Here is a 24,614-nt window from a genome sequence, read left to right on the forward strand (position 1 = left end):
GACATTAAGAAGAAAGAGTGGTACATAAATGAATCAAATTTGTTCTAGTAAGAGGACATTGAGGCAGAGGGGAAAAAAAAGAAGCGTGAAGAGCATTTTCACATTGTAGCCTGTCTCCTGCCTCACCATGTGAGGGTCACCCTGATGATTCTACAATGGAATAAACAAGCGACTGTTAAAAGAAGGAAACAAACTCTTGAGAGTAGAGAAAAGCCTAAACTTAAAGCTTGGGAGCACAGCTCAGGTCAAATCAACTTACTTTCAAGTCTAAGGACATTTGAGTCCCTCCCTGAATTCTCAACAGAGAATGCAGGGTCCTCCTCTGTGCCTGTCTCAAAGGGCTCTTCTTCAGCAGCGTCCAGTGACAGTGAGTTGTCAAAATATTTCTGTTTGTCATGGCTGTTGTCCGGGGTTTTCTCATGACAATCACCTCAATGACAAGAGACACAGATACAGCACATTAGAAACATCTCCCTTCCGTAGTCCCATGGCTCAAGGTCCCCAAATATCAAGAACAGGAAGTGACAGGGTCACTTTTTCTCCAGCACAACCCACAAAAATCAGTGAACTGGAGAGCCCAAAGCCAGATCATGATTGTGATTCAAGAGTTTGCACTAAACTTTAAGTTTCACCTGCTAGGCTATAGTGAGAACCAAATATTTTTTGGGAAAAAAACTATAGAAACGAAGATCAAGTTCCAAGGTCTCATTTCATTTATAATGAATGGCTGTGAAACATTTCCTTGAAAGTCAAAAACATTATGAAAAAAACGTTTTCCTTCTATTTGCCTTTCAAAGGTGAGAAAGGACCGACTAGTATCTGAATCTGGAGATAGATGAATTATAGCAGAGAAATATACCATTTTTGCATCACAGCTTAAAAGGAAAGATATACCAAAAGGGATTATAAATTAAAAACCAAGGACTTAACGCGGGATGGTGGTAGCAGAGAATCCACATTTAAGACTGCAATATCACAAAGATGGTTGTTTCTCTTTTGGAAAACAAGTTCCGGTCACGCAGATAAAGATTGACCTCAGCATAAATGTCACATCTTGAATGTAATTGTAGCACTTTGGTATTTTCTGATATGTACAGTGAACCTGGCCTCTCTCTACAATTTGGCCCATGAGCTGAAGACCTCTGACCCTATCAGAGATTGCGTGTTAATATGGATGAAGAGCCACTACCCAGGTCCAGCTGATGGTCACTCTCTGGGTAGGGAACTAGGGTGCTGGCTGTTGTGTCTGCTGTGGCAGTGATCTGGCTAGCTGAGCACGTCCCCTATTCCTCGCTCATGTTCCCCGTGCACTGTCACTGAGACATGTTCAGTGGAAGCCTACAGCTTTCCTATTATACGGTAATTCTCTGGGTAAGAGTGTGTAAGCACCTTCCCTCCTTTACCAGAACAGTCAAGCATGCTCTAAAGGTTTAGGTTTTAGAGAACGTTGTCTTAAAGAGACGTATGTTCCCAATCAAGTTCCCTGCAGCAGCGGAAGTACAAGAAGTCTCCTTCGGGATCGGATGGCTCCCTGAGTCCACAATTCAGGAAAGCACTTCTCAGGCTGTTTCCCCATCGTGCCGGGGAACCATAATGGTCGCAAAACCTTCCCCAACTTCCTGCGTTGAGAGGAAGTGGACTGCGTGCGTAGGGAGTCATTCTCCATCTTCCCATTCTACACTGTTACACAGTCAGTGGTAGATGTGGGATTTGAATCAGTTCTATCCTAAATCTGAGGCTACCATAGTCAACGAGGCTATGTCGAAACTAAGGATTCTTTGTTTCAGGAGAGCTTTAGCTCTTAAGAAACTTGCCAGCAACCTGGGGAGACAGTAAATACAAGACAACAAACAATAATGAGGTATTATAGCATACTGCGCCAAGTAAGTCCTTCAGAGAACAAGCTTTGAGTGGGCAGAACTTGAATTGTGAAGAACAGGGGGACTTAAAAAGGGGAAAACTACAAGAAAGGGAGACAATAGCTGTGGAGTGCTTTGTATTTTTTCTTCCGCTTACTCTTTAAAAACACCTCGTGAAATATTATTAATCTTCACTTTACAGATTAGGAAACTGATTCTCAGTGAAATTGAGTAACTTAACAGCCAGTAAGACAGAATCAGTTCTATCTTACTACAAACATTCTCGGGTTTCCAGTAGTCAACGCTACCTCTTTAGCAGAAAAGTAGAGAAGGCAGCATTTGAGGCAGGAAGAAGCAAGGTGCTGAGCAAAGCAGCAGGAATTCTCATTTGTGTTTGGGAGACAAGGAGGGGGAAAGGGTGTGTGAATGCGCATGCGCGTGCATGAGCGCGCCTGTGAAGGGCTAATTGAAAAGAAGCCATGAGCAACAGAAATTGATTTCTCCCGATTCTCTAGGGAAAGGACAGAGGTTGCTGATTTGCCTCCACTTCTGTCTTCACCATCTAATAGGTGCAATACGAGTGGGGAAACCAAGCATAAGAGTATTAAAATAAAACAGCAATGACAGCAAACAATGCTACACACCCAATTACATAAAGTCTACTATGTAGAACATCGCATTTCTCAGGGACAATTCTTAATTGGGATATAAATAGCACGACTATTAAAAGCAGAGAGGAAATAATGATGACAGCGATGCCGATAATTTTAAAACATGTTATTCCTACTGAACAGTCTCTGCCTTCAGCTTTGGTGAATTTGCCTCTAAAGCTTTTTCACTTTGTCACAGGTGGAGTAAAACAATGCTACAAACGCAAAGGACAAACCTTCAACACTGGAAGCCAGCGAAATTCTAGCTGTTTTCTGTAGTCGACTTCCCGCTCCTACCTTTGTCTCTTATTTTTCTCTCCCACCTTCTTCCCATTATAAAAATTTAATTGGTTTCATCTTTTTAAATGTCTGCAATATTTTCAAATGCTTTATAAGTAATTTATAAAACATGACGTGCATAAGACCCTGAAGCTAAAACGAGTCCTCCTGCCTGACCTTGAAACCCAGATACCCTCTTGAAGCAAGCCTTGTGCATTCTAAGAATGTCTTGTCTGCCGACTCAGGAAATGGGGTCCAACATCTCTGAGACAGAGGGCAGAAGGGGGGATCAGGGAGAACTGGGGGAATAGAAGGAAGAATAAGAAGTTTTTGTTAGGCTACTTCTTGGAAGTAGGCAGAATCAAAATGATCAAGCAAAGACTATATTCTTTAAGATTAGAACTGTTAATATTAATTTTTAGGGCCAATAGTTAAAAACAGACTGGTTTAGCATTCTGGTATGGTTCACAGAATTGGCTAATAACAGCAAGCCAAAGACAAATTGCCTAATTCTGAAATTACCCCTTCCAGTTGTGTGAGGAACTGAAATACTTCAGAAAGAGCCACGTTTCCATTCTTGGGACCACAGTACAGGTCTGCTCCAGCTCAAAGGGGACTAAAAAATGTTGCCTCGATGGAAACATATTATTTGTCTTCCCTGCAGAGGTGATGATGATGTTCTCATTAGAAAAACTCAAGAAAATGTTGGAGAAGGAAAAATGGAAAGACACCTATAAAGTCACAAATCATCTTCCATGCAAATGAGTATTATTTTTTGCTGATGCAAAAATGAAATTTGATGGCTTAGACTAACCTTGAAAGGTATAATTTTTTTTTTAAGGAACTGTGTGATTTAAATGAAATGCTTTAGATAACAAGGTCCCAAGTGAAAATGGAAACACTTTTCTGCGCTTAATGCTCTATACTTGCTTGCAAAGCATTCAGCAGCTAATTCAAACCCTAGCAGTTTGGCTTTTCTTAGAAGTGAGACACTACAAGGCAATACCAACTAAGCACAAGACTCCAAGGAGGGTATATTTCTGACTCTGGAACTGCTACGAGGTCTTAGACATATCAACATCCTTTTCTGTGGTTAGAGTATCACTTGCATAAATTGGGTTATTAATATTAACTTATCCTAAAAGAGTATTCTGGAAAACAACTAAATATTTAATAAACCTTGTCAAGGCATACATCTCCTCAGAGATGAAGGCACAATTTATCCTGTGGCTAAACAGGCTTTCAGAATAAACTAAGTTCTCAGAAACTCCTATCATTACTAAGGTTAAGGAAATCTCCTATCGTCTCATATTAATTCTGTTTACAAAGGTCCTAGAAGAATATTTATTTTCTAACTACAGTGGGGTAACCACTTTCTTACTGAAAAAAAGCATACTTACCTTCTGAGCCTCATAAATTGTAAGAGATTGCTGGTTGGGAACTTTAAGATCCGTAAGTGTTAGTTATACAAAGAAATACTACAAATAAATTGAGAGGCATCAGAACTTTGTAAGAGCCAAGTAACTGGAGCTAGCCAAGTAAAGCTCATGTCATTCTTTTAGCTTTAGAGCACAGTGGGAAAGAGCACAGACTGGAGCCAGACTAAGTGTGAGCGCGAATCCTGTTTCTACTAGTTTCTAGCTGTGTAAAGCCGGGCAAGTTCATTTTTAACCTCTGTGTATCAGTTTCCTCATCTGCAAATTGATTTCAATAACAGTATCCATTTCATTGGGTTGTTGAGATTAAATGTAAAAAACTAGACCATTGCCTGGCACATGGCAAGTGGCTATTACTATTGTTGTCTCCCTGAAAAGTTGTAAAGGAACGAGAAGTTATCCCAACAGAATCTCTTTTAACACAGACCTTTTAGCTATATGCAACTCAGAATCTCTAGTAGGAGCAACTGGCTCTTAGAGGTTATCAAGGTATTTGTCTAATTTCAACTTCCTCTGTGTGTGTGTGTGTGTGTGTGTGTGTGTGTGTGTGTGTGAGATGCTGGAGGCAACCCAGAGTTCATTTCTACCAGTTTTTTTTTTAGAAGAAAATAGCAATTAATTCAGATGAAACTGCTCAGCATATCTAAATTCTAAAATACTTAGTACATTTAGAAATTAGTCTCACAGTCTGCTCTGTGCTTTCTAAAGGACATTCTTAGTCCTTTAGGTTGAATACAGGTTGAATACATGGTCTCACAATATGAAAACAGCCTATAGATACTGTTAGCAGACAACGAATTCACGGTCTCACAACACGAAAACAGTCTGCAGAGACTCTGTAAGTTAACTCAGCACTTACCTCTGCAGCTCAGCAACGCCCATTAGGCTGCTCCTGTGGCTGGTTTTCTCCCATATCTTACTCCCTCTACCATACTTTCCCCCCAGACAACAAATAAGTGCGATACTCCTGTGCTTTCTATTATATAATGAATTCCCGAGACATAAATAACAATTAAACTGATTTGTAATGGGAACTATCATTCGAATTTGTGTTGCTGAAAGCAAAGTAACAGATGTGAGAAAAATGGCCTTGGTGAACACTGGCATATTATAAAACTATTCCTACTACCCCTGTTCTGAGAGGATTATATTATGTCCTGAAGTCTCCTCTCTTCTGCTTATAGGAAGTTAGCTCACAGGAGGCATTCTGGCACATTCAATTAAATAGAGGGTACCTGGGTGGAAAATACAGATAACACTGTCCTTTTAACAGACATGATTGACTTTTTATAGTATTTATCTTTCTCCTTACCTTTTTACTCAACTGCACTCAAATTATACAGCTATAAAGCCATTTTTAAAAATAAATAGGTAACTTAGAAACATGTCGTGAATGTTTTATTTTATTACAATTTTAGCTACCTCATAATTTCATGGTATTTCTCTAGCAACGGAATCTGTCTTTTACAAAAGGTAGTAAAATAAATCATGAAGTGCACAAAAGCATCTCTTTCAGTGGCTCACACTGCTTTGCAAAATTACTCTAAAATATTGCCAGGAAACTTGAACTGTGGGTGGCAGGTGGGGCTTGGTACCACAGAGAGTAATAGGTACACTTGAGGAAGAAAGTCACCTTACTGGGAACAGATACCTTTATGATTTCCTCCTCCAGAGGTTGCTCCTCTTTCCACGAGGAATATTCCACGTAATAAACTTAAATCCTGACTTAACTGCAGCCTTACCATATGAACTAGGGCAAATCAATTTACTGCTCTAAGCCAAGGCTCTTTATCTGAAATCTTGAAATGGAGAAATGACTGTCCCACTGTAAGAGGAAACACCACCAATGAAACCACCGCGATCATCAGCACACACAACGCCTTGAACCTGGTGAAACCAGGTTGCTGATGGCTGCATCTGAGAGACCCGCGAGGCTGTCTCCCCTTTGCCCTGTGCTGTCCTCTACTTGGGAAAGACAACGAGAAATAATTTCAACAAGAAGTAATGGCTCCTAAGACCTGTTCTCATTCAGCAATTACTGCTGAATGAAATTCTTTGCAGGTTTTACAGTAACGGTTATGTACTAAGTGACCTTAAGGGTGCAATGCCAGGTAGGAAACAGACCATATTAAAATAGTGAAATCAGCAACCCCAGGATTACGCAGGAATTTTCTCCTAGTGAAGTGAATGAGTCAGAAGCGAGTTTAAAAAAAGAAAAACTGAAAAGAAAAGCACATGACCTCAAATACAAATAAGAGAGAGTGTGTGTGTGTGCGTGAGTGAGAGTGTGAGTGTGTGTGAGTGTGTGTGTGTGTGTGTTTCCCTTTTACTACATTCTGGAGTTGCATTCTATCCTGGGAACACTGTGCTCGTATGTGGTGGGGAATCTGCTTTGCCTAAGAGTTCAGAGCTGCAGTGCTTTTCTCTTTTCCCTATGGTGTGGGCGATGCAGACCTTAAAATAAGACCTATAGCTATATACGTACGTTGGGGTGGGGGGAGGGTATGGTAAAAGCATTCTGGGTAAACTGTGGGTGGATACAAGTTAATTACTCTTTATTACTAAGTTTTTTCAGTAGGTCAAACTTGAAATATCATCAGCAAGTTTGCCTTTTAGGTACATTCGATGTGCTAAACATTGGGGCCAGGGTATGAAGAAGAAAAAAAGGATTGGTCCCTGCTCTCAACGAGCTGGAGAAGTCTTGTAGGAGAGTTGCGTCTTGTACACAGATAACTATAATGGCATGTCACAGGAGCTGAAGGAGAGGCACAAGCAGACGGATGGTTACACACACTTACAACGAAGGGATCAGGTAGTGCATATGGCAGGAGCGGGCCTTGAAGAATGGGTAAGATGAGGATTTGGGAAGGGAGGGAGGGTTATGGGGAAGGGCTGCAGAAAACAACAGGAGCAAACGCATGCAACCAGGAAAGCAGGATGTACGTAGAAAGGAAATGGCCTATTCACGATAGCGTCATCACATACGTATCACGATTTGGTACAATTTCCATGGCTTTTGCAAAGGGCAGAATGATATTAAAGTTCTCATGTCAGTAAGCTTAAATCGGCACATCTGTGAGTCAACCACATACTCTTGCAGTGAATCAGCTTCACTTAATTCTTAACACTTTGCTGCAGGATGCACCTGCATTTCAGGATTTTGAAATCTGTAGTAAATTAATCAGTTTTACTTCTTCTTACAAAAATAAATGGCGGTAAGCTAACTAGTAGCATATGAAAAACGCTATCAAAACTGGGTCTTTAAGACTGTATCTTTTTTTTTTTAAGTACGTATCTTCACTAATTCTTATGAACAATGTGATAAAGCAGGTACCATAAGCTGGATAGTCCACAGGAGGGCAGCAAAATGCAGGGTTTCTTTTCCTTTAAAATCTCAACTCCATGTAAAACTGTTTTAAGTTACAAGTTATAAATCTACAGAAATTTAGGTTGAACACAGACTAAAACTGCAGGCAATGAAACAGGTTATAAAAGGAGGTGAGATTTAGGTAAATAGATGTTATAAATACAGAAACATTGTGAAGACACATAGGCTAAATCTCCACATTGGAAAGATATTAAAGCTCATGTATACGGTTTGGAAATTCTTTTTCTTTCTATAGTGGGGAAAACTTTCAAATACATATTATAGAGAAACTTGTATAACATTCTAGGCATGCCTAGATATTGAAGTCTAATTCTGTATGACATTTATCCGTAATTTCTAAAGGTCTGGAACAATAGTTTTAAGTGGGCATGTGTCTTTGTGAATTAGAAAAGACCAGGGTTCAGAAATCCTGGGTTTGATGCTGAACTATACTCAATAAATATCAAATGCCAGGCCGGCTGAGTGGATCAGTTGGTTAAGAGCTCGCTCAAAAGTGCGAGTTCTGAGCAACAGTGGTTTGAGTCCCGGCCCGAGCTGAGCAGCCGCTGAGCTGCCAACAGGTGGCAGGATGGCTCAGCTAAAAAAAAAAAAATCAAACGCCATTGTTAATGGCATACCTATACCTATAAACATCTCATGTAAGTGAAGTCTAATAAATAACCTACCGCTGGCTGATCTTATGTTTTCTAATACAGGAAAAATAATGAGCGAAGAATATTAAAAATAAAGTAAAATTATACATATCAGAGATACAATTAATAGAACAATCTAGATTGCATAAGTAGTAGAAAATATTTTTGCTAGATATAACTTTTCAATTTGCAAATTAGTGAAGTTGAAAGATGAAAGTATTTAGAAAATATTTTAGAGTAACAAATGCTTGGAAAATCCACTATCACGAATATTAAAGATTCAATATCTATGAGGCGTGATCAAACATGGTGAATGTTTAAATAAAACAAAATTATTACAGTAAAAGACACATTGCCATTAATCCCTCTCAAAATACTCCCTCTCGCTTCAAACACACTTATCCCATTGTTCTTGCCACTTTCTGAAGCAGTTCTGGAAGTCCTCTTTTGTGAGTGTCTTTAGTTGTGCTGTTGTGGCTGCCTCAATGTGCTGAATCGATTCAAACATTTCCTTTCATGGTCATTTTGACTTTGGGGAAGAGCCAGAAGTTGCACGGTGCCAGATCCAGTGAATAAGGTGGATGAGGACACACCGTAATGTTTTTATTTGACAGAAATTGCTGTACCAGTAGTGATGTGTGACATGGAGCCTTTCCACTGTGATCACAAAATATGGTGAATGCTGCTGCCGAGTGCCATCCAATGGAAAGGCAGGGATCTTCAACATGGGAAGCAGCGTGTGGAACCTTAGTACAATATGAGACAAGTTTCAACTTGTTTGGTGCAGTCAGTTAGTTGTGCACCGAACAAGTTGAGAGAAGATGTATTTTAAAGTGTGCCGGCCTGAGAAATGGGCAAATGGTTTCATCCTCCATCATGACAACACTCCATGTCACACATCTCTTCTGGTACAGCAATTTCTGTCAAATAAAAACATTATGGTGTGTTGGGCTGGCCGAGTAGCACATTGGTTAAGAGCTGGCTTGGGATGCCAGAGGGCCCCGGTTCAGATCCCACATATGAGGGCCAGTGACACTGCCCTCTACAGCTAAGATGCTGAACAACAGCTCAATCTGGAGCTGGGCTGCCATGAGTCGCCGGCGACGGCATAGGCTGCAGCCCCTGTGGCAGTGGGTTGCCATGGGCTACCGTATGTAGCCAGCAGCCAGCGTGAGCGGCCAGCAGCCGCAGTGAGCGGCCGTCCAGAAGCTGGCGACTGATCTGCCTCGCCCGGGAAGAGTGCAATGATGGTGCCAACTTGGGCCAGTGAAGCAACGTCCTCCACAACTAGACTGAAGAACAAAACGACAGCAACTTGTCTGTTCCCCTTCCCCCAATTCCCCAATAAAAATCTTAAAAAAAAAACAAAAAACAAAACATTATGGTGTGTCCTCATCCACCTTATTCACTGGATCTGGCACTGTGCGACTTCTGGTTCTTCCTCAAAGTCAAAATGACTATGAAAGGAAACATTTGAATCTATTCAGGACATCGAGGCAACCACGACAGTGCAACTATAGATACTTACAAAAGAGGACTTCTAGGACTGCTTCAGAAAGTGGCAAGAACGATGGGATAAATGTATTTGAAGCAAGAGGGAATATTTTGAGAGGGATTAATGGCAATGTGTCTTTTACTGTAATAATTTTTTTATTTAAACATTCACTGTTATTGTTTGATCACACTTTGTATATTTTGCTTATGTTGTTATTAAAAATTATTTTCCATTTTTGGTCATTAGAGAAGATACTCATTATTGCTTCATGAAGTTTCATTCTCTGACACTTTTGTTTCTCCTAATTAAAAAAGTCCATTTTTTGGTGTTGAGTACTTTAGAGACCTTACTCAGACTTAAAAACATAAGTTTATTTAACAGATTCCATTTTACTCTAAAAAGGGCTAAGTATGTCGTTATTGAAGAATGAATTTGTTAAAGGGACCCATTCAGTTCTATTTAGATTAACTCAAATTGTAAATTAAAACTAACAAATGTGGAAAAACAGTATATGTTTCAAAATTGCCAAAATAAAATATTTTTATCAAAAGTGGAAGCACCGGCTTCTCTTTTGCACTCAACTTGAGGGTGGGCAATTAAAAAACCCAATCTATTAAGTTTTCCTTCCCAGCATCATTGAAATTGTAGTGGCAATATAAAGCTACATATAAAAAAGAAGCTTTATTAAATGGCATTCAAGGGAGAGATGATGATGATAAGCTGTTGCTATAAGAACACACATACCTAACAAATGGCAGTCAATAACATGATTTCTAGATTAATAAAAACATGGAAAAACTGTCAGATAAATAATTCTGTGTTTACACATTTTTAGCTATAAAGTCTATAAGAAAATCCTATGAGCATAGTGATTATTTATTTTTAAGTTGAATAAATCAGTATTCAAAGGCAACAGAATATATTACCTATAAAGATATTCTAAGAAACATAAACTGAAAATCTGTATGAAAAATTCCATGATTATATATGAGAAGCAATAAAATACTTGATGGCATACTGACTACAATTTTACCGTTAAGTTCATACTACCCAAGACATTATATTACACTAGAGTTGCTGTAAAAATAGTTACTAATATGAATCTTCAAAGAAAATCATTTGAGTATTTTAGGATTAACAACCGTGGTCAGAAAAATTTTAAAAGTTTTCCAAGAGTACTTAAGTATTTCTCACCTTGAAAAGCTTAGTTGAAGAGCTTTTAAATTGGGAGCTTTTCAAATAGACTTTCATAAGAGAATTATTTGGGTTGGGAAAAGGGTGGTGGATAAGGGCAGCTTAACTTCTCACCTAATAAAAACCAATATGAAGTCCTTGATTATTATAGGGAAAAAGAACCCTGAGCCTTGTCAATCTTTTGAAAGCTTTATACTGTCATAATAAAGACTCTGGGCAGATAATACGTCAGACAAGTGAGATACCTTATGAGGCTCATTTCCACAGGGCAGAAATGAAGAAGCAAAAGCAGAGGGAGTCAGCAGAGGACACGGAAATGCTAGTCATTACTCAGGGGCTTTTGTCCTTGTTTTTTTTTTTTTTTTAACCAACCATTTAGTCAAGCTCAGAGGTAACTGGAGCAGGTGCAATTATTTAGGTTTTCAAATACTCTAAGTTCATGGTTTGTTTGTATAGATGTGTTTGTTTCTTTCAAGTTTCAGCTTTTCAAAGCTGGAACTCAGCAAAGCAACTGTGAATGAGCAGGGTTACTGTGGAAACAAGCAAGCAAAAAATATTGTCAAAGAAACATTGAAAACTGAAATTAATTCAGTACTATTAAACCTACAAAATGCTTACAGCACACATTGCCATTAGGGGGTACCAGTATTTATTTAGGGGCTAGCTGATGTTAGATTCTTTTCTGAACTAGTTAATTACAATATGAAAAGGGCTACATTTTAAAAATTATTTTTTATTAATGAGCTTTCTCTTTAAGAACTAAAAAAAGTATTCCCTCTTCCCAAGTCAAATTATTGTCTTTTAATGTTATTGTATTGGATCCAATAATATTCTTTGGACAGTTTGGACTATCAGCTACTACAACTTTAAGAAAGTTAGTAGTTTCCTGGGATAGCTGAAGTTATGTCTGGAAACAAAGTTTAAAACAATTGAATCTCCTCTCTTGACATGAGTGGCATAAAATAAGAATTTCAAGAAACTGAAATACTAAGCAAAAGCATATAAAACTAATGCTAAGGAAAGGCTTTTTGAAAAGGGTCACTATGCCTACAAAAATCTTCTTCCTAACAACAGAAGGAAAGCAAGTGAGAAGGGAGATGAGAGCAGGTAAAGAAAAGAGATTCTATTAACATATAAGCAGCTCATTGAAAAAAGTCGAATCCTGTTTACAAGGCTGTCCTTGGGTAACCTATAAAATCTGAAAGACGACAACGTATTTATTTTCTAGGATTAAGGAAGAAGATAAAGTCCATAACCGACACTGTTAAAGTTCTGACTGCTCAGCATACATTATGAATTTCTATTTGCTTTTACCCAACACCTACTATGTTATAAGGAGCTCATTGAATCCTCTCAACAAGTGTATGAGAGCCTTTCTTCTTTCATTTTATAGATGAGGACACAAGTTACTTTACTGGGATTGGAAAGAGAGTGACTCTAGCACTAGCCACTCCACTATACGGCCTTGCTAAACCACTGTTTTTAACCTTCAGCATTCGAGCAAGAACTCTAGTTTACACTGTGATCAGCGCTGATTCACAACTGAGCTATGGGGTCATGATGCTGAGAGAGTTTTGGTTTCTTCGCTAAAAAACTGGGCTCTGATATTAAAAAAAAAAAAAATGTAGGCATTACTTCCTGCCTGTCATTGCATTGAAATCCTAAGGCCGTCTAGTATAGGGAATCAGGAAAATCAGTTTTGGGCGCCAAATCTACTAGTGATTATTGATATCTTTTAGACAAATCACTTAACCAAGTGGGTGTCATTTAGCTTTTTTAAATATCTGAAGTGAAGGAGCTGAACGGATAGCCCCTGCTCGAATATTATTGTACAATCAAATCTGAACATGAATGGAGCACCCACTGTGTGCTCGTCAGTGGCCAGGTACTGAGGATCTGCACATACGTAAACCTCACCTCTCATAATTCTTTCAAAAAATGAGTCCAACTCATTTTTTGTCTTGTAGTGAAGGTTAAACAAGTAAATAACAAGGCATCATGGAACTCTTAGAAAGAGAGTTCTAACTGATAAGTTTATAATAGCTTAGATATTAACTCAAACATTTCTGACCCAGGTGTATAGCCTTATGCACATGTATATGCATACATGCCCGGTAGCTGTGGGAGAAAGTGGAAGAATGAAGAGATGCCACTTAATGTCCAGTGACTATTTTAAAGGTGCATGAAAGGTCTGGATCACCTTCACCGAAACGCAAGGGGCTGTGTTTTAGTGAATGAAGATAGAAAAGCGCTTCAACTGTCATTACACCAGCTGTTCTCAACCTGTGGGTCGCAACCCCTTTGGGGGTCGAACAACCCTTTCACAGGGGTCGCCTAAGACCATCGGAAAACAAAAAGATACATTACGATTCATAACAGTAGCAAAATTACAGTTATAGAGTACCAACGAAAATAATTTTATGGTTGGGGGTCACCACAACATGAGGAACTGTATTAAGGGGTCGTGGCATTAGGAAGGTTGAGAACCGCTGCATTACACAGTTTGAATTCATGGGTGGAAAAAAATATCCTTTACCATAAATATCGGTCGTTATAAAATGTCTGAGATTTGGGGGAGAGAAAAGAAAATCTCCCAGCCTACCAATCCCAGTGGAGCATACTTCAGCCAGCCTTTCTCAGCGAGGCATCAGTGAGGAACTTCCTTCCTCTGTAGTTATTATACTAGTTATGTAAAATCCTTGAGAAAAATTGAGAAACTCATTTTGTGTTCTGTGGATGAGAACAGAAATTCTGGCTGAACTTGTTCTTTTGCCAGCACTGAATAGCTGCTTACCACTGCAAACAGAAGAGGTGATGTTGTACAGAAAAGGATAAAACTGCATACAGCGAATCAGCTTCAGGCTGCTTTCACACTCTGGGCACTTGGTAGTTAATTTCAGAGCCTGTCTAAAGGCCTCAAGTGCCCCACTGATATTCTTCAAAGCAAGGTAAGCATTTCCCAGGCTCAGAAAAGTCAGGGGCTGGAAAAAAAAGCAAAAGAACAGCAAAATATTAATGAATATTTTCTGAGTTACAAAACCTTTACAGTACAGGTGTTTTGGCTTTTTTTTTTTTTTTTTGGGTTACCGCATAAAAATTAATGGCTAACAGGGCTGGCCCAGTGGCGCGTTGGTTGGGAGTTGGCTTGGGACGCCAGCTCTGAGCAGCAGGACCCCGGTTCAGATCCCACATAAGGGCCAGTGACGCTGCGCCCTCTACAGCTAAGATGGTGAACAACAGCTCAGCCTGGAGCTGGACTGGGGTGAGTTGCCGGCAATGGCATAGGCTGCAGTGGGGCTGGCTGGCAGCGGGCATGAGCTGCCATGAGCTGCCGTGAGTGGCTGTCCAATGGCCAGTGAGCGACTGCCTCACCCGGGAAGACGCAATGATAATACCAACATGGGCTAGTGAAGTGACGTCCTCCACAACTAGACTGAAGAACAAAAGGACAACAACTTGTCTGTTCCCCTTCCCTGATTCCCCAATAAAATCTTAAAAAAAAAAAGTTAATGGCTAACAATCCATTTTATTTACGTTGGCCAATTCTAACCTGTATAATACATATATAAATTTATCTTTTACCTTTTTACTAAAATAGAAAATACAGTGTGTAATGTACTCTAAAGCATACAGATTGATGAATTTTTATATATGTATAATATCTGTAAATACCACTCATCTCAAGATATAAAACATTTAGAACATTTCTAGTACCCCAAGAGGCTCCCTTGGGCAACTCAACCGCAAGCCCAGAGGTAACCGGTTGTGATGCTGTGACTTCCTTCACCATTGATTAGCTTTGCCTGTTCATGAACTTCATGTAAATGGAATCAAACAGCATGTTCTCTTATGTGTATATACAATAGGCACCCCTTTGTAGCTTCTTTCACATGACACAATAACTAAGATTCAAGAAATTGAATGTTTTTTGTGTATCAGTAGTTCATTCTTTAAACTGATGTGTAATGTTTCAACATGTGAATACACTACAGTTTCTTCATTCATTCTCCTACTGATAGGCATCTGGGCTATTTCCAGTTTTTGGCTATTATGAATATAACTACTATCAACATTCTTGTAAATGTCTTTTAATAGGCATATGTACTCATTTTCCTTGGGCACGTACTTAGCAGTGGATCTTAAGGTGGGCATATATTTAGTTTTAGGAGACACAACTAAATAGTTTTCCGAAGTGGATGTACAAATCTACACTCCCTACTAGCAAGTATGCGAGAATTCACTGAGTTGGTAGGGCCAGTCTTTTTAACCCAGCTGGTTTAGTGAGATGCTGAAGTGGCATCTCACCGTGGTTTTAATTTACATTTCCCTAATAAGTAATGATGTTGAATATTTTTTCATGTGCTTATTAGCCATTTGGATATCCTCATTTCTGAAGTGCCTGTTGTTTTCCCCTTTTAAAAAAATTGGATTGCCTTTTCCTTATTGATTTGAAGGAGTTCATTTATATATATATATATATATATATATATATATATATATATATATATGATCTTTGTTGGAAATATATTGCAAGTATCTTCTCCCAGTCTATGGTTTGTATTTTTACTCTCTTAATGGTATCTTTCAATAAACAGAAATTCTTAATTTTAATGAAGTTCAATGTATTTATTGTTTCTTTAATTATAGTTAGTGTTGGTTGCTAAAAGGGAGGGTGTTGGGAAGGTGGGTGAGAAAGGTGAAGGCATTAGGAAGTACAAATTGGTAGTTACAAAATAGTCATAGGGATGTGAAATACAGTATCAGGAATATAGTGAATAATATTGTAAAAACTGTATAGTGTCAGATAAGTACTAGACTTATTGAGGGATTACTTCATAAATTATATAAATGCCTAACTACTACACTGTATATCTGAAACTAATATAATACCGAATATCAAATATAATTAAAAAAATACATAGTCATGAAATGGAAAGCACAGTACAGGGAATACAGTCAATGGTATTATAATAGCTATGTATGGTGTCAGAGGGGCAGTAGACTCGTGGGTTATCACTTTGTGATAAATGTCTAATCACTATGTTGTTTTGTACACATGAAACTAATAAAAAAAGAATATAGAAAAACATAATGAAAGAAAATTAAAAGTAGTTTTAGGAAACAGAATTTTCACTGGTTCTTATATTTTTCTGGAGTAGTAAACTTAAGTATAGCCAAAAAGAAACTATAGTTAGTGCTTTTTGAAATCTTTGCCTAATGTAAGGTCATGAAGACTTTTTCCTATGTTTTCATTAAGAAGCTTTCCTATGTTTTCATAAGAAGCTTATTGTTTTATCTTTTACATTTTGGTACATGATTCAGCTCCAATTAATTTTGTGTATGATGTGAGGTAGGCGTCAAGGTTCATTTCTTTTACCACAGGGGATATCCAAGCATACCAGCACTACTTACTGAAAAACCAAAAGTTCCTCCCATCACCCAATGAACCACAGGTGTGGCTTTGTCATAAATCAGGCGAACATATACATGGGGGCCTATTTCTAATTTCTCTATTGTTGTTCTGTTGATATCTTTGAGTATCCTTGTGCCAATACCATATTGACGTAATTACACCAACTCCTGAAATCTAGTAATGTAAGCCTTCCAACTCTGTTTTTTTCCTTATCCCTCAAATTTTGGACTTTTCTAGTTGCATTTCTACATAGATTTTAGAATCATCTTATCAATTTACAGACATGCATACATGCAAATGCTGGGAGTTTGGGACTGAATTGAACCTCTAAATCAATTTGAAGAGAACTTAACATCTTAATATTGAAACTTCTAGTCCATGAATACGATGTAGATCTCCATTTATTTAGGTCTTCTTCTTCTTAGCAATGTTTTGTAATCAGTTTAGAAATCTTGAACATCTTCCTCTAGATTTATTTCTATATATCAGATTTTTTTGATGCTATTATAAATAGTTTTTGTATTCTATTTTCCAATTGTTTGTTGAGACCTTTTTTATAAGCAGTCCAAAGTATTCAATTTAGGTTGTTTTAATGGAAATATACCTATACATAGTATTTTTGTATTTGCTTGGGTACAAACCATTTATTCTACACTTATTTTATCATTAAAAATATTTTTAAAAATGTAAGAATCTTTTATTCTCAAATTGCACAATATATACCTATGAAAAGCAACACCTATAATTTATCCAACTACTTGTTTTTGATTCAGGCTATTAGGTCATCCTGTGTCTCACTATAACCAAGCCAAGGTGTATAACATACTGCAGATTAAAGAGGCCTAATCCAAGTAGCTCTCAGATTACATTTAAAGGGTTATTTTGGGCTGGCTGAGTGGCTCAGTTGGTTAAGAGCTCGCTCAAAGGTTTGAGCTCTGAGCAACAGCAGTTTGAGTCCAGCCCGAGCTGAGCTGCCGCTGAGCTGCCAACAGGTGGCAGGATGGCTCAGCTAAAAAAAAAAAAGGTTATTTAGTGGTTTACACCCAAATACAAAATTAAATCCTATACTTTGATTTCAAAAGTGTATTTATATTTTGCATAAGGAAACAAAATGCTGTAATTATCCCTATGACCAGAACGATGGCTGTGCAAATATCTTGTATTGAGACAAACTAGTAAGCGTTTTCAAAAAAAAAATTTTTTTTTTCATCAATTCATCCAGTAAATAATTAATGAATATTCACTGTTTCAGACACTGTTTTAGACACTGGGGATACAGCAGAAAATAAGAAAGATAAATCCCCGCCTCTGTGGACCTTATAGTCTAGTGGCACACAACTGTGAAGAAGATGTGATGGAGAAAAGTATGGTAGGGAACAGACGTCAGTAGTCCTAGAGTGGGGAAGGGAGTGCCATTTTAAATAGAGTAATAAGGGAAGGAGGTATTGTGAAGCTAGCATTTGTAAAAGATTTTAAGGAGATGAAGGAGCAGGCTATGAAGAATCTTGGATAGGTGAAGTATTCCAAGCAGAGAGCATAGAAAGTGCAAAGGCCCTGAGGTGGGAGCTTGGGTAGCATGTTCAAGGAACTGCAAGGAGGCAAGTGAGGCTAGAATAGAATGAGCAAAGGAATGATCCCATGAAGATGAGGTCAAAAAAGAAACAAGGTCAGATAGCACCTTCTACGCCATTATAAATTCACGTCTTCTACTGTGAGTTACATGGAAAGCCACTGAGGGATTTGAACAGAAATGACATCTGATTTTTTATAAGGATCTCACTGGTTGCTGTATTGTTAATAGACTGTAGGGGGACAGAAGCCAAAAACAGAGAAGCTAGTTAGGAGGCTACTGACATAATCCTGGTAAAAGGTAATGGTGGTCTGGATCAAACAGCAGTGAAGATGATGATAGTGAAATTCTAGGTATATTTTGAAAATAGAATCAGCAAGGTTAGCTAATAGATTGACTTTGCCCTGAGAGAAGGAGAAAGGCATAAAGGATGGCTCTGCGTTTTTGTCCTGAGTTACTGTTTCCTCCGATTGGGGAAAGGTAGAGAAGGGCAAATTAAAACAACGTTAAGGAGCTTAGTTTTGGCCTTTAGTTTTAGATATCCAAGTAGAGATGTCAAGTAAACGGTAAATGGTTGGATGAAGGAGTCTGGAGTTCAGAGCAAAGGTGAGAGGTGATTGAGTAAGGAAAGAATAGTGCTCTCAAGATATGGCGCTGGGACAGCTGGATATCGATTATGGAAATGAAGTTTGATGAATGAACTTTGATCCCCACCTCACATCATAAAGGAAATTTAACTTGAAATGGATCATAAACCTAAATGTAAAACCTAAAACCATAAAACATCTAGAAGACAACATGGGAAAAGATCTTTGTATATTTAAGAGTTAACTATTTAAAGACAAATCACATAGAAAATACAAGCAAATTTGAACTGATTTTTTTCAAACTTCTCATGAGGACACCTTTCATCTCATAATAGAAATCCAAAGAGAAAAGATGGACAGATTTAAAGGTAATTTTTAAAAGCTAAGATAAAAAGGCAAAGAGAAAATATTTGTAACATATGACAGAGGGAGTTAAAGACTTTATTGTATAAAGAGTTCATATAAAATAAAAAAATGAAATTCTAACAAAATGACCAAAATGCATTACAGGAAATTTTACTTTCAAAGTACGACTAAAAGATAAATTTATGTTACAATAGAGAAGTGAATTTTTCTACAGCAAACTTGTTTTACCAATGTAAATTCAGAAGCAGTGCGACATGGCTAAAGATATGAAAGCTGTGGTCTAGCTCCCTGAGTTCAAATCCAAACTCTGACTCTTGGTAAATCCTTTTGAGCTTCTTTATCCATCAAATGGGGTAGATTCTATCTCATAGGGTTTTTGTGAGGATCGAACAGTTATTACATGGACACTGCTCAGTATGGTACCTGGCTCTAGCAAACAATCAATAAAAGTTAGCAGTTATTTTAATTCTGATGATGATACAGGTGAAATAAATATTATTAGATCTCATGGCAATATATATTGGCCCAAATCTTTTGGTGGACTGTTTGGCATTTTGTATCATAGCCATCAAAATATTCATTGTCTTATTAACTTAGTAATTCCAGTCTTAGCAATCTTTACTAAGAAAATTATCTGGAATCAGGAAAAGGTCTTATGCAGGAAACCATACTGATAATAGCTAAGCACAGTCAGTAACCTAAATACCCAATAACAGAGGAGTAAGCTGTGATATAACAATTCATTGAACCTTTATACAACCTCTTAAATTGATGGCTATAAAAACTATGTAGTAATAAATTACTTTTATACAATCAGTTTTAAAGATCACCAGTGCAGTAGAGTTGTAACACTTTGAAATACATAGAAGAAACGCTTACAAGAAAATACTTCCAAATGCTGACAGTTGGGGGTGGAGTACTGATTAAAGTTTAATTGGGGGGTATCTATCCTGATCCATTGATTTGTCTTTTTATTCTTGGTGTAGTACCGCAGTTCCTAACAACTGAAATTTTAGTTTAACATTCAAATACAGACAGGCAACTAATCTGTAAAGGATTATGCTGCCTAATTCTTGGCTGGTGGCAGCAGAGAGGGAATACAGCTGCACTGAGACTCCATCGGGGTGTCTGCTTCATCATATCCCACACATAGCATCTGTTCCCACTGTACCCGCACCTGGCACATAGTAAGCGTTAGATCAATATTTGATGTACTTCTTTGGTAACCTGACTTGTTATATAGTATAGCGATCGTAAACTTTTGCTTAAAATCCAGCTGTGAGTTTGTATATTTCAAAGGACACTCTTAACAGGCAATATTTTCTTCTCATATTGGGATACTTCAAATAAAACGGAAACCATTCATGCACACTTTTTCTAAAAGTTTCTCTGGATATAAAACTTACAAACATTTAGACACCAGGTATAGAAGCAATTTAATTTTGTATTTATTATAACTGTATTTCATCAAACCTAAGATGTCATCAATTGAAACATGCATTCTTATTTCAGAGATGTTAAAATATGAAAAAAAAAGTGGGTGGTATCTTAGAAACTATGAAATAGACTAATTAACTGCAAAGCAGTGAGGTAACTCCATGGACTGCATGGGGGAGGTTCAGGGCATAAATATTAATCCACCTGTCTATTCTTATCAGAACAACCTTTGAACTGTGACCTGGCCTGGTTGGTATACACATATCTATAAATTAAAGTTGTCAGACAGCATAATATTAAGTAGTGTGCACGTTGTGATGAGTGGGATAAAGTCAACACCAGATCAGACTGGCCTAAAAAGGTGACAGCACATCTTTAGCACCTATGGGATTCTTACTTAAATGTACGCAAGTTTCTAAAAAATTAACCATATTATTATACATTTCACTCATTTAAAAATAAAGCAATGAACACATCAAAAACAGAACAAAACAAAACCTGTTTGACGCCCTCTCAAAAGACGCAAATTCCACTCTGAAGTTGAGTTACACCCACACGATGTATGTAGCTACAAAGAAACATGAAACCTCACCTCAGAGCTATTGATGACCAAAGCCTGAAGTAACAGCTTGGTGGCGTCCAGATGAAGGCCATAGTGAATCAAAAGGTTGGCCAAGTTCACAAGAGGGATGTCCTGGTACTGAAGTGGAGCCAAATTCAAAGCCCTCTGAAGACACGCAATAGCGAAAGTGCTATTTCCTACCGCTCTCCAGTAGAGTCCGGCTTCGTTGAGTATCAGCCAGATGGGAGCGTTTGGCTGAAAAACCCCCAAACACTTCAGTTAACACAAGAACACAGTACTTGCTCAGAAAACGATTTTTAATACGTGCATTTTAATTTTTAATTACAATGACTAAGCATTTAAAGTTCAGATGTCTGAGGTCTGGCTCACCTTATTAATAGCGTGAAATAAGAAAGACCCAATTTCTTCTTCTGGGATAGTATAGTTATTAATACGGGAAAGCAAAATCTGAAAACATCAAAAGGAAGACCGACTCAATTGAAAATTAACAGGGAAGACATTTGAAAAGGCTTTCTGCAGACAGCCGTCTCTACTTGAGCTCTACCTGAGCTCCTCAGGAAAAGCTATTTTGAATACATATTTATAATCATATAACACGAGGTCATCGACATACCAACTGGTGTGTCACACGTATGCCCTAGTGTCCTAGAACTAAAGACACATACCCCATATACATATTAAGGTGACCTACCACACATCCCATTAGAGTCAACCTAAGTGTCCAGAACCACCTGAGAAACTGTTCAGAAGTCAACAGCATGTGATACCCGACACAATAAAAATACCTGCTATCTTTCCTGGCTGGAGAAGCACCAGGTCCTCAATTAATCTACTGCATGTTCTTGCAGCATTTGTGTAACTAAGAGCAACTCTAAGGCAGGGAGTCTGGTCTATTTATCTTTGAACGCCCAGTACGCCAAATAGTGGTTGGCACACGTTTTTGCCTCAGTAATGTTTGTTGAGTATAAGTAGTAACTGTTTACTGTTTTAAAATTAAGTTTAAAAAAAGGATGTTGTGATAGTCTGTTTTCTTTATAACAAGGTAATTTTTTTCATTTGTGTCTATAGAATGGTATGAAATACGGAATTTATACTTAGTAATAAAGCATTCCTAGTTACACGTAACTAACAGGATTAAAGGAAACAACATAACAGAACTTATTTATAATGTTTGCAAAGTGGTTAGCAAATTCATACAAACTCATGAGGACCTCATATGAGTCCAAAGGATGGTGGATAAGGCCAGGGAAAGAGAATCTTCAAGCTTTCAAGTTATACGACCTGCTGGAGGCGTGGAGGATGCGAAGCTAAGCTGAAGTGGTCAGAATGACCTCCATTAGGTAAATGGAGGATTCTGTGTTACTCAGCTTTGTCGGCTTCTCACTGAGAGGAACAGCGCTTGGGTGGCCTATGTAACGAGCGGCCCTGGGGAACACTTTCCCAGCACTCTTTCAATAGCATGACTGACTTCTTAAGGTGTTCACCAATTCTTTAACTCTATCCTTCAGTTTTATCAACTCACAGCTCAACCACTGCCTTCTATCAGATTTCTGTTCACCTAAGGGGCTTGTGAAGTCACCCAGAATGGACGGCAATAAACACCAGCCTAAGGGAGCCTTACTTTTCGTGCATGGTCATCTGGCATTTTGGCTTTCAGATCCATGCGGACCTCTAATTCTTTGACTAAGTAGGACAGAGTCTGGCTTTTTCTGAAGTCAGTTATGGAACAGTCAGGGGTTTGGGCCTCCTCTTCTGAAGAATAATCATCACTGTTGAGTTCGTGGATCCTGGCATAAGAAAAAGGAACAAGATTCACATTTTCAAAGTTTGGGTGACGTCAAGATCAAGACTTAACCTTTCAAGTCCAAGGCTGGTGCTCTCAAAGAACCGTCAGACGACAATCATGCAGAATCAAGTGCTTTGCCAAATCCATCAGCACTTGCCTGAGTCCTTTGTTTTCCGGAGGTAGAAAATACGTGGGCAATTCTCCTCCAGTGGGGACTCTTGGGTAGCTTTCTGCACAATCTGCTCTTCTAGGCCACAGAATATCCTGCTTGTCCTGATAAAGAAAGCAAGTTGCTCATCAATTTCTCTGGAGTCAGATTTTCAACATACTAAATGAACCTTTAAAAGAACATAAATATACTGTGGTCATTAAACAACAATTTCGAATTTTAAGATAAATGTAGACACTGGTTGATTCTATAATATCCCTTCTACTGCAGGTTTTTAGTCTAAGTCAGTAATTCCACCTGCTGGATCACAGACTGGTTCAGGGCAGGGCAGGCCTAAGTCGGGTGAGCCAATGAGCGTGAGGAGAGGCTTGCATGGGGCCTCTGGGAAAGAAAAGCCAGTCTGCCACACAAGGACGAAAACCATGGTGCTCTAGTGGCTGCTGGCTGTCACCTCATGACCACGAGGAAGGCAACCTTTAAGATGAAACTGATACTATGATGGTGAATTTAAGGAAAGGGAAGAAATGGGTCACTAATGGTGCTAGTGGGTCACTGAATCAACCACACCCAAAGTATGCCCTGTCTCTGGACTTCCGCTAATAGGAGGCGAATTTTCTTTGGTTTAAGGCAATTTGAGGTGAAGCTTGTGATTTGTACCTGAACATGAGCTTATAAAACTGGCACTGAAAACTTATTTTCCCCTGAACTATGACCTTTTCTTTGCCAATGCCAAAGTGTAATGATAGTTTTTTGATTTGTAAAATGTTCATTTTTTTCTAAATATAAATAACACGTACCCAGAAGCTTAGTAAACTTATACATTGAAGCTATCAACTCGGGGATTTATAGTACATATAATTAAATCTAAGTGGCTGTATTTATTCTGTTGGAATAAAAACAATTGAATTCTGAAAATTTAACAGTGAATAAAAAAATACATGGTCTCTGCCCTTATACCTTGTATTTCCATTGGCCAACATACAGTTACTTCTTAGCCGGCTGAGAAATACATCTCTATTAACTTGTTTACTGTCTGTATCTTCCACTAGAATGTAAGCCCCAGTAGAGCAGGCACTGTGTACTATATTCATAGTACCAGCCTAGTCCACAGAGGGGAGCTCAATAAAAGAATGCTGATTAAACAAAAGGATATACAAGCATACACTGAGGTCAAGTTTAGAAACTTGTTAGGGATGGTAATTATACTCAGAGCTCAAAGCTTGAATTCACATCAGGGAGTCTAGCTGCTCCACTTGATTGGGAAGAACTCAAGACAGACCTTGTGTCTTCCTTATTTACTACCTAACAGAATGCCTTCCAGTAATAGAGGTTTAATAAGTGTTTGCTGAACTAAGCTGAACACTGATAGGGGCCATATTAATCAGTGAGGTTGAGGGCCACTGCTTTAAAAGAGTTTGAGAAAATTCTGTCTAGTAACTTACCCTATATGCATCAGAGTCCCTGCCCCAGATCCAGAGAATAGAATGGGCTACCGGAGAAGACTTGACCAAATCACTAATATCACTCTGATTGGCCTGAACCTCAAAGTTCACAGACATCATACTGGAAGTTGATGAATCCTCACCAAACTAGAAAATGAAAAGAAAAATTTACAATCAAACTGGAAGTGGGAAAGGAGTTGTGACTAAGATTGAACTTAACCCAAAAACATTTAGGGAATACTCAAAATTAGTAGAAAATTAGAGAGTAGGTCAGTAATAAAACAATCAGATCTTTTAATTCTCAGAACTATGCCCCAACAGCGTTTTC

General features: G+C 38.3%; 1 protein-coding gene and 1 long non-coding RNA gene across 3 annotated transcripts in view; one reads left to right on the forward strand and one right to left on the reverse strand.

Moving 5' to 3' along the window:
- TTC17 (tetratricopeptide repeat domain 17) overlaps nt 1-24,614 on the reverse strand; it is a 97,008-nt gene that overhangs the window by 34,946 nt on the left and 37,448 nt on the right. Inside the window, exons 11-17 of one of the 2 annotated variants that reach the window (XM_019659948.1) lie at nt 24,287-24,433; nt 22,833-22,948; nt 22,511-22,676; nt 21,259-21,336; nt 20,899-21,123; nt 13,728-13,914; nt 260-430 (exon numbers count right to left, since the gene is read on the reverse strand). In XM_019659948.1, the coding sequence (XP_019515493.1) occupies nt 260-430; nt 13,728-13,914; nt 20,899-21,123; nt 21,259-21,336; nt 22,511-22,676; nt 22,833-22,948; nt 24,287-24,433 (1,090 nt within the window). The remainder of the gene's footprint in view (nt 1-259; nt 431-13,727; nt 13,915-20,898; nt 21,124-21,258; nt 21,337-22,510; nt 22,677-22,832; nt 22,949-24,286; nt 24,434-24,614) is intronic. The other variant, XM_019659949.1, reaches the window with a different exon arrangement.
- The window catches only part of LOC109391962 (uncharacterized), a 67,937-nt gene that overhangs the window by 30,196 nt on the left and 13,127 nt on the right, over nt 1-24,614 (forward strand). The gene's annotated exons all lie outside the window — the stretch shown is intronic.

Source organism: Hipposideros armiger, unplaced genomic scaffold (genome assembly GCF_001890085.2).
Source record: "Hipposideros armiger isolate ML-2016 unplaced genomic scaffold, ASM189008v1 scaffold_309, whole genome shotgun sequence".
Classification (NCBI taxonomy): domain Eukaryota; kingdom Metazoa; phylum Chordata; class Mammalia; order Chiroptera; family Hipposideridae; genus Hipposideros; species Hipposideros armiger.